The following is a 19,479-nucleotide window of genomic DNA, read 5'->3' as shown; positions in this document are numbered from 1 at the left end:
GAACACAAGAAATATCTAGTTCATTTGTAAACTCCTAAAACTGGGAAAATAGGTACACTCTTTTTTTTTTTCAGATATAATGAAATGCCTTTACTAATCATGACAATTTATGTAACTATCATCCACAGGTCTCTTTGAATGCTTCCCACAGAATATCTATGATGAGCAATTTGATGATGATACCGACAATGCCTGTCTAAATGTTTAATAATACACGTCTACAGAATGCCTTCATTGTGCCTATGTCAGAGAAGCAACATGGAAAACCTGGGACATATAGCTTACATACAATATTCCATGCAAACCAAAAGCATTTCATTTAAAAAAAAAAAATTGTTTGGTCATTGTCAGAAATCCTTCCACTGGGTGTTAGTAGCAGCCGATGCGACGTTTTAACACAATACAAGTTTAGGCTTGGAGGTTTACCATCAACCCACAATACAGGGGGTATCTCACTGAGCGGCGAACGTTTGCGAACGTAGCGAATTCGGGATTTCGCCAGGGTTCGTAAAGGGTTGCAAAAGGTTCGTTAACAGTTGCAAGAAAGTTCGCAAACGGTTTTTATTGTCGCAAACAGTTTTTCTTGTCGCAAAGAAATTTTGAACATGTTCAAAATTTCTTTGCGAACCTTTGCGAATTTGTATTTTCGTTAACAGTTGCAAACATTCACAAAACACTAGTAAGAATTCGCAAACGGTCGTAATACGGTGTCGCTAACATTTTTATTTGATTCGCCACTGCTAGCAAACAAGTGACCAAGTGGTTCCTATATAAAAGCACCTGAAACAGGCAAGGTTCCACTCTAAGGAAGTTCTTGAAGCTCTTCACATCTTCATCATGTAATTGCTGCATAAGCTTTTCATATTGACCAAAGTCTGTCCATTGCAACAACCACTCTTTGAACCAAACAGTCTTTCTTTTCTTTTTCCTTTCTTGTTTTTCTGTATCTTCTTTCTCTTATGCTGCACAATAGCTGTATAGCACCAGCCTGGCAAAGCAGCTCTTCGAGGATAGCAGCACGTTGAACCTCTTCTTGGCAACGAAATTTATTTCCATATACTGGAAATCCATTTTGAACGGTTGTCACAAGAGATCTTAATTCAGTGGAAGGTTGTACGTTCGTTTTATAGGTCTCACATACACAATTGCCTTGTACTTTTCTAGGTCCCAGAATATTCGCAAATTGTCGCAAAGGATTTGCAAACTGTTGCTAATATTCGCAAAACTGTCGCTAACATTTGCTAACAGTCGCTAATAGTCGCCACCTGTGTTTCGCAAACACTTTCGCAAACATTCGCTGAAGTGTTGCTAATTGTCGCTAAACATCGCTAAAAGTCGCTAACTGTCGCTAATGGCAGAAGAGAACCTTGATTTTTTGCAAACATTCGTCAGAAAAGTTGGCGAATCTCAAATTCGCTACGTTCGCAAACGTTCGCCGCTCAGTGAGATACCAGCTTTAATGTACATCATTATTAAAGAGTAATTCTGTGACATAGCTCAATGTATTTTTAGATATTATTTACTTTAAATAAAAATCTAATACTGTATATGCTGATACTTTTGTGTCCAGACATTTTTGCAAATGGCAGTTGATCAGAAATACATCTTCATGAGTTGTTAATCTTGCACTTTGTGATCTTCTCATTATCAAGGTAACAAAAAAAAAAACAACAAAACACAAATGTTAGATGAAAGTGTGACTTCCAAAACAAACCAATTTGTCAAAGCATTGCTTGAAATTAGATCACATCTCTCAGAAAAAAAAAAATGGAAAGTATTATTCCAAGAATTTGAGCAGGAGAGCCAATAGCATGGTATTGGGCTCTACTACTAGTAGTCGTTGGATACTGCAACACAAGTGTGCTGACCTGGGACAATGCACGCGGGTACATTTTTGTTTTCATTTTTGTCAATACTTTCACAAGTTACAATGTATTGTCACGATGGAAAGCATATTCACAAAAGTCATGAAAATGTCAGTGCTTTTAATACAGTATATACACTCACATGTTCTCATAGATGACATTGAGGAAGGTCTGAACTTTCTCCATGACTGGTTTGTTTGACGGCATGTCATGAATATCTAAGCTGTTGACATACACTCCTGCACGAAATTAGAGAAAAATGAAAGGAAGGCATAGATTGAGTACAAGTATGTTATCTTCATTGACAAAGTTTCCATCTCTTCCTTTGCACAAAAAATAGATAAATAAATAAAGTGGAAGTGGGGGAAAACCTGGAGAGCAATAAAGAAGTCTCATGCATAATTTCAGTTGCATTTCAAGTTAACAAAGTAATTAATTTTTAATTAATGCAAACTGAAAATCAGCAACATAGCACAGGATTCAGGAACCATGGCACAGCGCAATCTCAGTTTCAAGCCCTATGAAGTGGTTTCACATACACTTTTCAGTCATTTAAACCATAATATCTATAACATGATTATTCCTTTCTCATTCATGCTGTAAAGATAATTCACAGGGACACAAGTGATCTAAAACTACTCGTATAAAATCCACACATTAAGTACCACAAGCATTCAACAACACAACTTTCAAAGGAGTCTTCCTTATGCATATATTACCCTACAGTATTAACACAAAATAAGTAAACAACTTTCTACACGTTAAAACAAAAAGAAGGCAAACAGTACTGTCAGCAGGCATGGTAATGAAGACTGACTGCTTGCTTGATTGATGTAAACATTCCTTCATCTACACATAATGGCAACTTGCGCCTCTTGATCGTAGCTGTCCACGTTTCCATAAAATGTTGTTTTCTCAAGTTTCTTTCACAATAAGACTCAAGACAAAACACTTCGGTCTTTTTCTCAATATGCATCACATTGATCTATTCCAAACATGACCACATAGACACCTCTAATTTCACCCACATGCAAGTAGCATCTCATATTGAGAGGCACCTACCTAGAATGGTGTTTCTTTCATTGTCCGTCATGTCGTACGATTTTGTGTACTCTGGGCAGACTTTCGCTCTGATTTCTGGTGCCCATATACCATTCAGAGTTCTATGACAGAGCAGATGAAAACATGAAATACAGGAGCAGGTTGCACACATTATCTCTTCATTGTGGAATGGTATTACATGGTGTTATATCATATACAATGATACCTCATCACGCACTGTGGACTACCTTAAAACCCATTGAGGACGAGTCCTGAGCATACTCTGGCAAGTGTCTATGGGAAATATGTGTTGTAGCAAAATCAGCCCGTCCTTGACAGGTTAAGAGCAAAAGCAGATCACAAGGTTGTTGATATTGAAGCTATCATATTAAGATTCATCGATGTAATTGCTGTCAAGTTCTATAAACCTGAAATAGCTCTCCCCAAGCATTTTGTTTTTTGTTTTTATCTTATCTATCAGTCAGTCTATCAATTTATATACCTATCTCTTCATCTCTGTAACGACGAATTGAACAATAACTGCTGACTGATAAATATTAAAGATAAAAATACAGCAGAGAGTCAGAACAAAATCACTTTATGGCTGTGCTGATAAAGTGATAAATACATTACATATTCACCATGTTTTCTAAATACTGCACAACTGCACAAAATTAATGGACAAATAATTCAAATCACTAAATGCTTGGTTTTACAAACTACAGAAGAGTTCATTAATGTAAATCGTTTCTAGTCCAAATACTGTGAGCAAAACACAACAGACTATGCATGAAATTCACATTGTAGTGGTACTACACAGGGCTTGCAAAGTTGTTCTCATTAACATAATTATACTCGTACCAGACTTGACACTTTATGACATGACAAACTGATCCTACCTGGCTAAGGTGAATAGGTTTGGCAAGAGAGGTACAATGTGTGGCGTGCAGGGATTTTTGTAGATGCAGGTCCCGTTGGGTAGGTGACCACTGACAAAGCCTCCAGCTTCAGCGACCTAATAAAGAAACATAGCCAAGTATAAGGCCTTTGACATCAGACTCTACAACTATGACAATGCCGAGTGATGGTTTCAGCCATCTAAGATGTAATCAATGGTGCATTTACCAGTTGGCCTCTTTCACCTAGCCTGGCTTTAATTGCACACATTTTGGTATCTCTTTATCTATTCATCTGTCTTCTTCTTGCTCAGGACACAACCTAGTACTTTTATTTATTTATTTTTTTTTAAATTTACATGCACTTATCATTCCACATGGCTAGCAACTTACATGAATATGCTGGAAATTTCCTCGGCATTCCATCCCATATTACGTGACACATTAATTTGCACATCATGATAGTGACCAATCTACTTCACACACAAGAGAGCAAAGGATAATGCTTCCTTAAGATTTGCTCTTGGATACTTACTTCAGGTTTGAATTACTGGAGAAAATTTAGTAATTCAAATTCATGTTTGTTTGTTTATATGGTTGTTCATTTACAAATGAAGCTTTCTCATACAATAAGGGTGCTCTTGTTTGATCTTCAACGGTCTTTTGAATCCCCCCCCCCCTTACATGCTGCTAGAAATCAATGCCTGTGTACTCATCTATTTCATTTCTAAAACTATAGAAGCTGTATGACCAAGGAAGCATGACCCAAATGACCAATGTGTGGACATCAGAAGGGACGTACCTCCGGGTCACTCGGCCAGCAGCTCCTCTTGATAACAGCAAGGCTGGTAGAGAGACAGTTGAAGACTTGTGCCCTATTCCTGTTGTGGGTGTCCTCCTGGCTGGGCTGGACACTGCTGGGCTGAGCAAGGCCAATGTGGTGGATGAACATGTCCGGTGACTGGACCATTCTACCTCAAGCCAAGCAGTACAAAACCCAAATACACACATACACGAAGAAGGAGGGAGGGAGGAGGGGGAGGGGAGGGGGGGGGGGGGGGGGGGAGGAGAAGAGAGGAGGGGGAGAAGGGAGAGGAGGAGATGACAAAAACAATGATTACAATATTGCTTATGTTTGAGAACACACATACGTATATATGGAATTATGTATGATCACCTGCTCTCCTTTTAAACTATAATGTGCATCGAGTGTGAATACCACATGAAAAAATAACCTCAGTATCTACTCCCAATATGACAAAACTTTGTATTCCATTCATCTATTAACCAGTCCCCTGAATTTTCACAGAACTTCATCTTTTGATGGCATCAATGATCATGCACTGGAAAACCTTTACTATCAAATTAATTTTACAAATATCATAATAAATTAAGATATTTGGCATAAGCTGGCAAATAACCAAGGAACATGAAGGGAGTTTTTGAAATGACAATTCATATCTACACAGGTCAGAGGTTGGGATTGCACAACAAACATTCATGTGGCAGTCAATCTGAATCCCTATGATATTGCACATACTGCACATTTAAAAGATCCAGAGAAATTAAACAGGAAACACTTCCAAAAAAAAAGAAACAAATTGTTTTTCAAAAATTGCAAACATATGATAAGTATAATGTATGCTTTTAGGGAGCCTCCAGCAAAATCGGAAACCTGACATGACTGACAATGTAAATGAATGCCTCTGTCTCATAATCCCAACTATTCCACTATATGCAACAAATGCCACGGTTATATGACATCACAACACTGAAATAATTGCATTATTTTCCGAAATTTTTTTAAACTGATCTGTTGCTTCTGTGTCACTGTTTTCAAAAGAATGCTAGTTTCTCCCATAGGTACATTTCTCTTTCAAGAAAATACATAAGCGTACTCAGATATTGTTTGCGACTGCCACACTTTGGTGATAGGCTGCATTATTTCAGCAATGAGGGCGCTCTGTCGTTCAAAGTTGTGAAGGCCGTTGTTGAGTAGGATGACTGCTTCATTGAGTGTCACCCTCTCCAGTTGGGTCAGCTGATCGGGGTCAGAGCTTAGGGTCTGCACTTGGCTGTAGATCTTCTCAAAGTGGGGCTGCAAATCAATGAAGACAATTAGATAATCGGTTTGCCAAGGGAAACTGAAATTTTAATACTGCCATAAGAATATAATGACAAAGTAATAAGAATGGGAAACTTGCTAGTAAAGAGCACTGTACATGCCAATATTGTCACAAATTGCAGTTGATGGGACATTTCTGCGAGCTTAATAATTTTGTGGTTCGCGGTCTTCATTATCATCATTATAATCACAAAATGAAAAACAAAAAACTATAAGACAAACATTTAGAACAACGTGTGACTTCTCAAATAAATCAATTTGTAAAAACAGTGCTTGAAATGAGAGCAAATCTCTCATACAGAAAAATACAAGTATTCCACGATTTGAGCAAGTGACCCAGTTGCATGGCATCTGGGCTCTACATGTACACGTAGTAGTCACCTGATATTGCAACACTAGAGTGACGCCTGGGACAGTGCTTCCTAAAGCACAATTTAGGCGCAAGTCATCCATATTGCGCCTCAAAGTGACTGCTCTAAAGTGGATCCACTTTGAAAATTAGTTTGTGTGAATAGAAGCAGAAAAAATTGAGAAAGTTATGATTTTTGAAGTAGTGATCAATCAAACACAAATTGGTAGTTCTGTTTTATGTCACACGCAAAATCACTCCTAATATGCTGACTATACCATCCTATTTTTGTTTTCCGATCAAGTAAATTTTCTATTGTACTTATTTCCAAATATAATCATTGTACATATTTTTTTTACAAACTCTGCATGCAATATAAAAATAGAATATTCCTTCATCAATAATAAAAAATAGGAGATTTTTCTGAATTTTTTTGCACAAGACAATAGAAGGAGAGCTCACATGCTACATCACAGAGTTGCCAATTTGTGTATATCAATCACAACGTTAAAAAAAAATATATAACTTTCTTCATTCAGATCAGACTTTGCTTAAACTCTTCCTGATCCACTCATTTTTCTGTTTCTACTCACACTACCTAATTTTCAGGGTAGTCTTTCCCTATAATTTATGACATCTTTCTTTGTGGGGCCATTATCCTTCAATATCTAGACACTTGTATGAGGTTCTGGAGGCCAGTGTGTGTATAAGAGACCATACCAGTCACAACACTCCACCGGTACTATGGACCTCTGTGTGATCTTACTCTACGGCCGGTGAGGTTCACAAAGACACTGTCACAAACCAACAAAACATTGGATGGGACAGTGTTCGACAGGGAAGGGTATTCCCAGAATGTGACCTCTGACCTCTGTGTGACATCTTATACTAATACCAGCACTCTCAGCAAAGGGGGTATATGAATTACTTGTACGGTTCAATGACATTTGCTTCTGCAAAAAATTGGTACCATAAAATATCTGCACGCTTTTAATTAGCCAAATATGAAATCTACCTACAAACATAACCCTAACCCTAATCCTCACATCAAACTAAACCTAAAACCTACCAACAAACATATCCCTAACCCTAATCCTAATCCTCACATCAAACTAAACCTAAAACCCTATCACATCCCTACCCCTAACCCTACAACCTTGGAGAAAATAAAACTGGAGCAATTGTTGCAGGAGCAAATGTCATGTACCAACTTTAATACACAGAGCACAAACCTGGGAACAGGCCTTTATGGGTACTGAAACTATGCTGTAGAGCACTTTATTATGATAGCAATTCCTGCATGTCTTACACAACAATCTGTCTAAAATGATCAGTAGTTATACTTCTATATAAACTCTTTGTTTTTAATCTTTCTTTTTTTTTACCTTTTCATCTTTCATTTAACACAAAGACAATGCAACACTCTACATTGTAATAAAGGTGAAATCTCCCTTCTGTACACAAGCACAAATTTTGCCTGTGTATTGAACAAGGACTGGAGCTTGTCTGAACTTACCAACATGAGGTCCTGGTGGTCACGGCACATCTTGACCAAGGCGGAGCAGGCATGTCTCCGGACGTTCTGTACTGACCGTGTCCTAGTCTTCTGAAAAAACACCAACAACGAGCCAGCATTAGCCCCTGTGCTAACTAAGACCTTTCCCATCCAGGATAGGACACACAGAACACATTTCTTTTACTATCTAAATATATTCCATTAATGTAGCCAATTAGTGAGAACCAGTAGCAAAAGCAACTTTCAAATTTTTAAACTTCCAAAGCATATGACTATGGTAAGTTATACATTTTCCCCTCAGTGTCTTTCCTCTATGCAAATGACATCCTGGAAGCTCTGGAGGCCTTTGAAGAAATCACCCAGTTGCTAAAACTGCGATATATCTTTAAATAATTTGAAACCAGTGAAGAGGAATTATCATCAGAAACTTTAAACAATAACATCTATGTATATGTGCCTTTTTTTCTTTTATCTTCTCTCATCAAGAAAATTCTAAATAAGTTTTCCAAGTAACCTCAAATTAGTGGGGTAAATTGAGATTGCTTTGGGTAGTCTTGACTCAGGGCAGAAATTAAAATATAAAAAAATGTCATGTGTACAGAAATGCCAATACAATACCTTGGTCAGACCAGGTAGAGAATATACCGCTGCAATGAATAGCTGCAAAGGAAATTAAGAAAACAGTGAAATTACATGTATTTGTCACAGGACGCATGACTCAAACCGTATAAAGAACTTCAGAATTTGACAGTACCAACATGGACACCATGGGCCAGAAAAGTGAACTTCACAAATGTATTATTTGATGGGGCAACTACAGTGTCTATGTGACTGTGGGATAAACAATAATGCCTCCGACACCTTATGGGGCAGACCTAAAATATCTGTTCTTCCAGGCAATAAGCAGCGCAATGCAAAGCCTGCAGAAGCACATTCAGAAAAAAAAAAATGTCCTCAAGAGATTTGCATTTGTTTTTTTGGTTTTTTTTTTGTGAACTGACATTTTTTTTTTTAATGTTATGTTCAGCTTTTCAATATTGCTGTGATGTCAGAAGATTCACTTTATGGGCCACCACAAAACCCCCAGAAAAAAAAAAAGGAAATAAAAGAAAAGAAAACACAATCAATCATTTCACTAGCACAAGTTAAGTCTTAACAAATGAAAAAAAAAAATGGAATACAACAATTATGCGTCTATAATTATGGGAATGTTTACATATCAAATAAGACTGTATTGACCTAAGGTACCGACACAAGTTATATTACTTGGCATAAATCTGGGAACACCAAAAATCCCTGATAATTGAGAGATAACAATAGGATGGGCAGTATAAGCAGCGCTATAAGAAACAAAGTTTTGAAAGTACAAGTAACTGATATCTGTGACAGTATTAGTAGCAAGGAGACCAGAGTCCTTGTGCGTTACCTTAGCCAGGACTCCCTCCACGTACTGCTTGGCATGGTGCAAGACAGGAAAGAGAACAGAGATACAGGTCAACTGGCACGACAAAATCATCGGATCCTGAAATGATGGCAGAAAGAAAGGAAAAAAGAGATGGATAAGATACACACAACGAATTCCAGTGAAAAAATGGATAATGGATGTGTCTTCATATTTTTGGGGGATGGGTGATATTAAGAAATAGTAATTCCTTTTTTGGCCTTTTTCTGAAATCACCAATTACACATTTAACTGAACAGAAAGTCATGTACATTTCATATGATTGCAATCTATTTTTAATTTTTGTTACCATTTTACCACGGTTCAAACAATTTTATGAAATGCAAATCATGAAATATAGCCACAGAAAGTAGTCCACGTTAATCAAACACGTACTGATTTAATTTCTTGAGTTGAATAAACATGATACAATGGATGGAAGTTACTTTCTACCATGTGATTACCTGAATCTTTGAGTTGAGTGTGGCCTGAAGCAGCTCTATGGCTGGCTGGACTGGAAGCTCGTCGCGCCTAATAAGAGTTGTCATGACACTGTCTAAGTAGCCAGTGAGGGCGTCCCATTTTATGTACGATGGGCTGTGGGGAGTGCACAGCTCTTTGTCTGCCAAATTGAATAAAACATTTCCAGCTCTTACATAATGTAGGTCAAAGGCAGAGCATGTCAAATCAGCATGCAGAACAATAAATGAATTGGAAAATATTTATCTTCTTTGTACGAACATATAGTACTACATAACTTGAATAGAAAGTGTCAGAGAGGAAGCTACCACTCATGCCAGTAGATGGCTATTGTACTGTCTAGTGATGGGAATTGTAAGAATCACTTGACAAGCAATATCAAAGTTAAGCAAAGAATATGATGACTGTAATAAACTCAACATTTGCAAAAGGAATGAATAGAAATATGATAATAATCATTAATTTAAAACAAAAATCATTCAAATACTGCTTATCGTTCTGAAAATTAAGATTACTATAGACAGTTCCTTGGCACGTCATGCACAAAAATTGAAGAGAACCACTGTTTAAACATCTCTTTTACATACAAATTAAAATTATGTCAGTCCAATTTCATAACAAGTAGCTGTAGATCAATTTGTGTCCAAGAATGTCACGAAGCATGCAATTTAAGCAGTTAAATAATCAGAATAAGAAATCACCCTCTCTACAGAGCTAAGTGGCCTTACCTCCCTCTTTCTGTAAGGGAGCCGACAGCATCTCCTGCAGCCAGTGAGATGCTATGCTGAATGCCGTCTCTGGACAGATAGCCGTAGCTAGTCGCATGATTTCCAGCTGATGATGCCGATGATCTTCAAAGTCAATCAACAGGATGCTGTTACAGCACTCCCTTATGATATTCACAACTCCTTCAGTTGCACATATATAAAGCTAGATAACCATTAAACGATGGCTAGGGGTGGTTCTCACACCATCATTCACATCTCAAAAGTTGAAGAGCTTTGCTAATCCATCTACATGTCACTCTGCTTAACCCGTTGAGGACGGACTGATTTTGCTACAACTCGCATTTCCCATAGACACCTGTCTAGTGAGGATACTCCGGACTCGTCCTCAACGGGCTGATAATACACAAAGAGTATGTCACCTGTTAGCATGATGAATTCAATCTCTCACATGTCATACATATGCCAATTATAAAAATTCTATACAGAATTTGGAGTCTCAAAGCATGTGTTGTGAGGAAATGATACATAATACTCATCACTTGCTTCCATAATTCACGAAAACCAATGTCGCAATGTGTAAAATAGACAATTAACATTAACATTTCATCATTTTCATTTGTTTCTTTTAGCTGTTGAAGTAATTCTTGATTCACCATTACTGTTTAGTTTTCAAATTCCCTCTCCTCTTGATTTTCACCCAGGTAACATTATACCTGAAATAAGCACTTACTTGCAAAGAACTGGAAGAATTCATCGTCTGAGTCAAACTCCAGCCTTGAGTAGGCACATGCAGGAGAGTCCGACTGGGAGGGGAATCCAATCTGATAATATAATGGAAACATCCATGAGAAAATTCTGCACTGTATAGATGATGCTTTGCATGGGAGGGAACACACAAAATGATACAAAGGGTTTGAATTTCAACTGAAGAAGGTCATACATCCTGAAACAAAGAGAACATCCTCAAGAATCCTCTGCCAATGGGAGAACATAAACAAATTGTATGGTATCATCTGATTATGTCTGATTGTTGACTGGTATTTGACTAAATGATACAATGCACCTGATGTGACGTTAAAGGGACTGTATAGTACTGGTTGAGGTGGGGATTCATGTTTTGAACATTCCTAGGTGAGATAATGAAAAACCTCTAATGAAATATGAAAGAGCATGTAATTTTAAGAAGGATTCAATGTTTATTTGATGAAAATTGTTTTTCCAATGGCTGAGATATCCAAAAAAGTGATAATAATAAAAGACGACAGGCCACACCTTTTATTAGGATCTCTTTGTTTCACCTTGACTTTGGATATCTCAGCCATTTCAAAACTGATTTTCATCAAATCAACTTTTGATACCCCTTAGAATTGCATGCTCTTCGACATCTCATAGAGTGGTTTCTGAATATCTTGCAAAACATTAAAAGCTAAATCCTCATCTCAACCAGAACTGTACACACCCTTTAACCTTTTCAAGAGCTTCATCAATATATTCCTTGATACAAAAACAATGAATTTTACTCCCTGATCATGAAAGAATTCAGAGCTGCTCTGATAAGCATGTTGTATCTATTTCAAGTGTAGGGAGGCAATTGCCTCAAAATGGTAAAAAAAACCCAACAAAACGTATAAAAAGAATTCCACATATCATTACTGAAGAAGCACTTGACTTACCCCTTTAAGAAGGCAGGGCAAATGATATTACCCAAAAAGGATGTGAATAGCAAGTAAAGGAAAAATGTACTTTTAAAATTCTGAGGAATTCTCATTATATTTTATCTATGTATACCACTTCTGTGACATCACTAATTGTTATAGCTTCTTATCCAGAGATGATGGCACTTCTTCAATAAACTTCAGCAAAGAAGTCACACCTATGGAATATATTTGTATGATTTTCCTCACACTACTACTATTCAGAGCTGCCAACTTTTGTAAAAGCCTTTCAGTATTATGATGGCTGAAAATCAGTAATTTGCACCTTTTTTGAGTGAAAATCAGTAATCCTTAACAGTGTTATAGAATTTATCACAGACAATGATTTCTAAAATCAGTAATTTGCTTGTAACCTTCAGTATTCTTGTCCAATTTCAGTAGAAATTACTGAAAATCAGTACTAGTTGGCAGCTCTGACTATTTCTGCATTCAATGAATCTAGATGAACATTTGAGTCTTGCGAGAGGATAAGGATGGCTGCAAACCTTCTGTATTGTCGTGGTGAATGTTTGGCTGAGGCTCGGGATTATCTCTTTGACAGCTGGATCACATGACATGTACTCGTGGCGCAGGAACGCCGTCCAGCTGGCCAGCGTCAGGTGGCACACTTGGATGCTGGCGTGCTGCGTGAAGGCAAACAGTGTCTTCAGGAACGACGCCAGGCTCGGGGGCCGCTCAAACTTCTCACCCTCTGATGCCTACAAGAGATGATTTAAAATCATATGTCACACTTCACAGGACTTTACATATATTATTACAAGTAGGCATATTCTGGTTCTCTCATACATTCAGTGTCACACTGACGGACATTTGTTAATGGTAATGGAAATGGGGGCAACCTTATGACTACACTGTTTCACTTGGTTACAAGATTTCTTTCACATTACAAGTCTTATACAATCTCTCATCAGGATATATCATTCAACAGTTTTCAGTGCTATTTTATTGCAAAGAAAAAAAAATATTTCAAAGGAACTATTTTTGAACAGCAGAAATTGGGCCCACTAAACTAGTATGAAAATAGGAACATGCAACAAACATTTTCATTTTTTTTAATTTTAATGGTGATACCGTATATGCAAAAATACTGTCATCTGTGAAATTATAAAATATCAATGTTCACTGAATTTGGCTTAGAACAGGAAAACTTGCTTGCATTAGTTTCCAATTTCAAAGTTGTTTACTTCTGGTCTGCAGCAGCAAGCAGCGTAAGTATGATGGATCGATACAACCATCTATGCACCTATTAGAAGTGAGGGACTGCAGGTCTGGTGTGAAAAGATGACACAAGTTTCATTCTCATAAGAATCAAGCTCTTACTTAAGACATTTTTAAAGAGAATGCTCAGAAGGCAAAGACATACCCACACTGCACAAATCTGAGTACCGAGGCCAGTTATCACTTGGCAGAGCTTTTTGATGAAAAGGTGGTTCATCTCATCAATGCCTGCATTGCAAGCTTTGCTGCCAAGGAAATGAGCAATGAAAAGACACAAACATTCAAAATACATTACATGGCACAATTCTTTGATATCATCAAACGGCAAATTCCAGATGGTGCCTTGCCGACTGGAATGTATACCTTCAAATGAAGTGGATGATTCAAACACACTATGTACATTTGCAGAAGAGTTTCCAGTGATATCTGTCTAGCGATGGGCTGCATCACTGGTTTCACAAATTTTGTCAATATCATTTCTAGAAACCAAAGCACCCACTTATAAACAAATCCTTTTCTACCCAGGACAGAACTTTATTTTACCCTGTTTGAAAAAATAAACTAATACTCACTTTGCTGCATTGAAGAGTTCAACCATGGCGCTTTCACATAGAAGAACCATGAGGGGCTTTCTCTCTTCAATCTTGCCCTGAAAAACAAAAGGAAGAAGAAAAGATGATGCAACGGTCAAAGGAAATTTGTATGAACACTAAATACTATTCTGCGATATCAGTTGTCATTCATAAATATGAACAACTTACTAATGCGGCCCTAGTAGAGTACACAATCAATGGCAGTCAACATTTCTGCATCATAATCTCTTGCTGAAAGACTGAATCTAGGCGAATCACTACACAATTGCCGTCGTTGGCTCTACAGATGTATCCAGGCTGAAGCTGGCATCTTTCTGCATCTTTCAACATGGGGTCTTTCATAAACTAAACATGAGATGCTTTGCTATTTTTGTTTGTTTGCTTGTATGTTTGTTCTTGTTGCTTTTTTTGAGGGGGTATGCAAAACATGCTTCAGTTACAATATAGTTATCAGCAAAGATATTTTAGAGTTAACAAGATAGGAAGACGCGTGATAAAAATGGCAACCCTACATGAGGATACAAAAGAGAGAGAGGCAAGTACAAACTCAGTACACCTAGGAACATCATTCATTTCCAAAGGTAGTGGTTTTTTTATTATCTTAAAAAGATTTAAAAATTATAGTCGTAGCTTTTTTTTTATTAAGGGGATTATCTTAAAAAACGAGATTTCAAAGTAATAAGGAATATTTCATGGAGGTAAAAATTTGGCAACAACATGATCTAAAAACAGAGTTCAGGCTACACTCCCTCAAAGATGCTTGATAAAAAACAACAACAACTTCAAAGACAGCGCGTCTCAGGTGATGTGCGTAATACGCTTGAGGACCGTGCGCTGCCCATTTGTTTTGTAGAGGATTAGTGCACACTTTCCTGTCTTTTCAGTTAAGCGTCTTTGGTTATCAGTCTGTACGTCTTCATTTGTATGCTAATCCTATCTAAGAATGTAGCTAGTGTACATTTTCTTTCATTCAATCATATCTTTTGAATTATTTTTACAACTTGTAAATAACATGCCATTATTAGTTGCATGGATATTGGAGAGGCAGTCATACCTTTCAGGTGCTCCGTCAATACAGTGACATCATTTTAGTTAGATCTATTTATATCATACCCAGTGGTTTATATATACTGACAAATCATCATCTTTATTGCTATGACGATGGTGATGGTGGCAAAGGTGGTGGTTGTGGTCAATGTTATCATCATCATCATCATCATCATCATCATCATAACTATTTTGTCTTGAATTCACAGGGAACAATTCACAGCGACGTCAGCATCAGCTCTGGAGGCAAGTGTATGAGACATTACAGTTTTGCTCATGACTGTGTATCTGCTCATGTGTATTTTCTCATGTTTATATGGCATCGAATGTATGGTACCTCAACGGCTACGCAGTTTTGACAGCCATGGGAAAATGAACTTCCTAAGAACTTCTCCCCCCCCCCCCCCCCCCCATTGATATCCGACTACACAGAGCATCTCAGTCACTCAGCGGCATACCTTTCTATTGACGATGAGCTGAAGGCACTCTGCAGCCAGCATCTTCAGGTCATCCTTCCTCAGGAGACCGTACAGCACAACGATGAGGGCGTTGTCTCTCATGAACAGATGCTCCGACCCCACCCACTCCACAAAGCCACACAGGGTCAGCAGCACTGTCTGGGTCACTTTGCATGCCGACATAGCCTGCTCGTGATTTGAGAGATAAAGGAAATGATGAAACCTTTAAAACAGCTACAAAGAAAGAGGAAAAAAAGCAAACAAACAAAGCAAACAGATGTTTCTCAAACCTGATGCATGGTCCAAGAAAATAATACAGAAGATACAACACAAGGATACTGAACTATACAAAATGTAACTCTTTATGATTTGCTCAATGTATGTAACAAATGCATAAATGACCCACTTGATTTACATCCAACACTTTGTTTGAAATGGGAAGTTATGGATCACTTCATGCTTCAGCATAACTATTATATCAACTGCAAACATCTATAATACAACACAGGTACAGTACTCTCCGCATAATCGGGTAGGCTCGGGCAGAGCGTTTTGTATCCGATTAACAGAAGAACACGTCTCATTCACAGTTGACACACACAATGTGTATGTACATGCATTGTACACTGCACCAAACACCTACACTGTATGCTTAACACGCGAGCTTGCACAGCACATTATACATACCTTACACTTGCTCAGTCACGAGCAATAATTTACACTCTTTTTATGGCCAAAAATGTCTTCAGAAAACTTTGTCGTTTGACTATAGACTCCTCGTTAACACGCAGGCGTTTTCCGAAATGAACACTTCTCTTTGCGTGCACTATAGTCACGTAGAACGTTGGGTTACTTTTCGAGAAGTGACTGGGGAAAAGCAAAATTATGGAGCTGGTGCATGGCCCGATTTTCGTTGCAAACTTCTCGTATTGTGAATGTTGTTGCGGAGCAAGGGAGGAGTGCAAGTGAGTTCAACTCCTGTTTGTCTATGCAATTGCGAGTGCCAGCTACATGTGTAATGTTCGTTTACGTGTGGCAAGTCGGTACTGGTACATGTGTTTTCATGTTTCATCACTCCTCAAATGATCGGTCCTCTTGCAAGTTAAGCAGAGAATGCGATTAGCCGTGGAAAATTTGACATTCATGATTTCTTAAAGTGTTATATCTGCGATAAAATGTGGGTAGAAATTAGATTGAAAGAAAATCATTTAGCCATTTATGCAGAGAGACAGCCCGATTATCAGGTAATTTTAATGTGCATTGGAACAGATTTTGACATTACTACCTAATCAAACGGAGTACCCATTTAAGCGATACCTGATTACGCGGAGAGTACTGTACAATTCAAAATTTTCACTGCATATGTAGGGATAATTTTGTCTGCAGACACAAAAACATAGTGCTTAAATCTTATACTCAGAGATGTGCCCAATCTTCTATTGATCATGTCAATCATCTCACATTCTCAGCCAAGTTTCAAAGAAATTATTATGTGGACCAATTCTTCTTTTATTAGCTGTCTTCTAATCTATTCCATTATGGACTAAAAATCAAAATGTCAAGACTTACATGTAGAGCATTGTCATAATCTAGCCTTTCAGAATGATAGGATATCACGAGGACTTACCTCTGTACTCTGTGGCTGCGATACCATCTGCATGAATACATAGAAATTAAAACAATGATTCAAAACCAGGGATGCCAACCTTGTAAACAGCATTGCAATATTCTGAGTGCTGAAAGGGCATTTTTTTGGTTTTTTTAGAAAACACTATTTCCATGACTCCTGCAGTATCTTTGCCAAAACCGGTATAAATACTGCACAAAGCAACGGACAGTTGGCATCTTTGCATAACCTGCGGCACTTATAGACGTGTACATGCATGACTTTACAATAATTTGACCATTTGGCTTTGCAAGATTTGCCTACTTACACTAAATATTTTTATAACTTATTGAACATTTTCTTCTTCAAACTCTGGCAAGTTATTTCTGTCAGACATAAAGTCAAAGTATTACACCCATCTCAACAGTGGCAGACTATCTTAATATTATGACATTATTCCTGATTGTTTTCGTATGCAGATAAAATTCTTGAAACAGATGAAAACACACACACACACACACACACAAACAAACACACAAATGAAACCAGAGAAACATGGAAAACAAATTGTACATGCATGACTTTACAATAATTTGACCATTTGGCTTTGCAAGATTTGCCTACTTACACTAAATATTTTTATAACTTATTGAACATTTTCTTCTTCAAACTCTGGCAAGTTATTTCTGTCAGACATAAAGTCAAAGTATTACACCCATCTCAACAGTGGCAGACTATCTTAATATTATGACATTATTCCTGATTGTTTTCGTATGCAGATAAAATTCTTGAAACAGATGAAAACACACACACACACACACACACAAACAAACACACAAATGAAACCAGAGAAACATGGAAAACAAATTGAACTAAAACATGCCTAACTAAACCCCCCTCCCTAGCACTTATCAGTGAATATGTGCATAGAAGTGTACACTCATCGGTAACAGTTGGCTCAAGTCAAAATTCTTCATTGGCTTTGAGTGTGTACCTTATTACACAGAGATGGGTGACAAAGCTGCATACAATTTGTTACAGGAATTCTCCAAAATATCAAGAGCCGGGCTGGCCTTCTCACTCCATGGTATCCCCACACTACCAGGGCCCTGTTTCATAAAGTTGTTCGTAAAGTTACGAACAACTAACGAGCGACTGGTGATCAGTTCTTGTGGTGAATTATTGAAATTCTAGTAAGTATAGCACATCGCAACTGATCACCAGTCGCTCGTAAGTTGTTCGTAACTTTACCAACAGTTTTATGAAACACCCCCCCCCCCCCCCCCCCCGGTCTTTTTTGACCAGAATTTCACGCAGAGCACTCACCAAGGCCTCGTACTTCTCACAGTATTTCTGCAGGAGCACAAAGAGGAAAGAGAAGATATCGGCCATGTTGGAGGTCAGGGCCTGCCAGAGGTCCCTCCTCCTCCTCTGCTGGAGGTTCCTGAAGGAGACCACATCCTCCACCAGTCTCAAGAGGAAGAGGAGCACCAGCTCTGTCTGAGAATCCTGATAGAAACAGAGAGTACATGGACACACATGTATCAGTTGGTTGTAGGACAACTACCACCTGGATAATTACCCCACACCCTTCCCATGACCATAACCATAACCCTAATCCTAATGCTAAACCTAATCCTAATGCTAACCCAAATTCTAACACTAAACCTAACCCTAACCCTAATCTGTACTCTAACCCTATCACTAACCGGTACTTAGGCAGGGAAGGGTAATTGTCCTGATACAGAGCAATCACTACAGTAATTCCCACTTGCAAACTCACCATGTTTCCTACAAAAGAATTACTCTTTTTTTTTTATGTGACATTGTGGGAATGTTGCAAGGACATCAGTTCAGTAGGCTTGCAATTATAACTCACAGTGTAAATGTCAATGTTAAAATCATTGTCCTATTGTACTGAAACTTCAAAATGTTTCTTCATGCCACTAGATGGCGACATCTAAGGGTGGATAAAAGTCATCAGTGTGAGCTATGATTTGACATACATATTGGTCTGCTAAATTCAAATCACTAGAAAAGGAACCTCCTGTTTGAATTACAGTGCACTCCTGTTATACAAAACATGGTTTTAACGAAATTCCGGTTACAATGAAATAAAAATTCAGGCTGCCACATTATCCGTTCTGTGTTTTTTATTGTTTATTTGTTCTTTTAAAATGAAATTTTGATACAACGAAAGAAAATTGCCGGTCCCGAGAAGTTTGTTATGACGGGAGTCCATTGTACTCAAGATGTCATACAATGAAGAGGCTCAGCTATTACGATTTTCATTCACAGTCACATGAGATGAAGTGATGAAATGATCTATTTCTTCTTTTTTTAAAAATAAATACCAGAGATCTTCTATCATACACTTAATCTACTTTTGAGGGGGTGGGGC

At 37.9% G+C, this 19,479-nt stretch overlaps 1 protein-coding gene across 1 annotated transcript in view; it reads right to left on the bottom strand.

Moving 5' to 3' along the window:
* LOC139712748 (exportin-5-like) overlaps window positions 1-19,479 on the bottom strand; it is a 33,233-nt gene that overhangs the window by 6,896 nt on the left and 6,858 nt on the right. The window contains exons 5-21 of the mRNA XM_071624544.1: window positions 18,405-18,587; window positions 17,100-17,126; window positions 15,473-15,658; window positions 13,947-14,023; window positions 13,520-13,619; window positions 12,642-12,854; window positions 11,172-11,262; window positions 10,442-10,564; window positions 9,698-9,855; window positions 9,219-9,314; window positions 8,411-8,452; window positions 7,793-7,882; window positions 5,701-5,900; window positions 4,605-4,773; window positions 3,806-3,921; window positions 2,928-3,028; window positions 2,008-2,104 (exon numbers count right to left, since the gene is read on the bottom strand). Of these exons, the coding sequence (XP_071480645.1) occupies window positions 2,008-2,104; window positions 2,928-3,028; window positions 3,806-3,921; window positions 4,605-4,773; window positions 5,701-5,900; window positions 7,793-7,882; window positions 8,411-8,452; window positions 9,219-9,314; window positions 9,698-9,855; window positions 10,442-10,564; window positions 11,172-11,262; window positions 12,642-12,854; window positions 13,520-13,619; window positions 13,947-14,023; window positions 15,473-15,658; window positions 17,100-17,126; window positions 18,405-18,587 (2,069 nt within the window). The remainder of the gene's footprint in view (window positions 1-2,007; window positions 2,105-2,927; window positions 3,029-3,805; window positions 3,922-4,604; window positions 4,774-5,700; window positions 5,901-7,792; window positions 7,883-8,410; window positions 8,453-9,218; window positions 9,315-9,697; window positions 9,856-10,441; window positions 10,565-11,171; window positions 11,263-12,641; window positions 12,855-13,519; window positions 13,620-13,946; window positions 14,024-15,472; window positions 15,659-17,099; window positions 17,127-18,404; window positions 18,588-19,479) is intronic.

This window comes from Diadema antillarum, unplaced genomic scaffold (assembly GCF_040938485.1).
Source record: "Diadema antillarum isolate AM-2024a unplaced genomic scaffold, OU_Dant_1.0 seq00001849_RagTag, whole genome shotgun sequence".
Classification (NCBI taxonomy): Eukaryota; Metazoa; Echinodermata; class Echinoidea; order Diadematoida; family Diadematidae; genus Diadema; species Diadema antillarum.
Note: the sequence above shows the minus strand (reverse complement) of the source record. Positions and strands in the feature narration are given on the sequence as shown.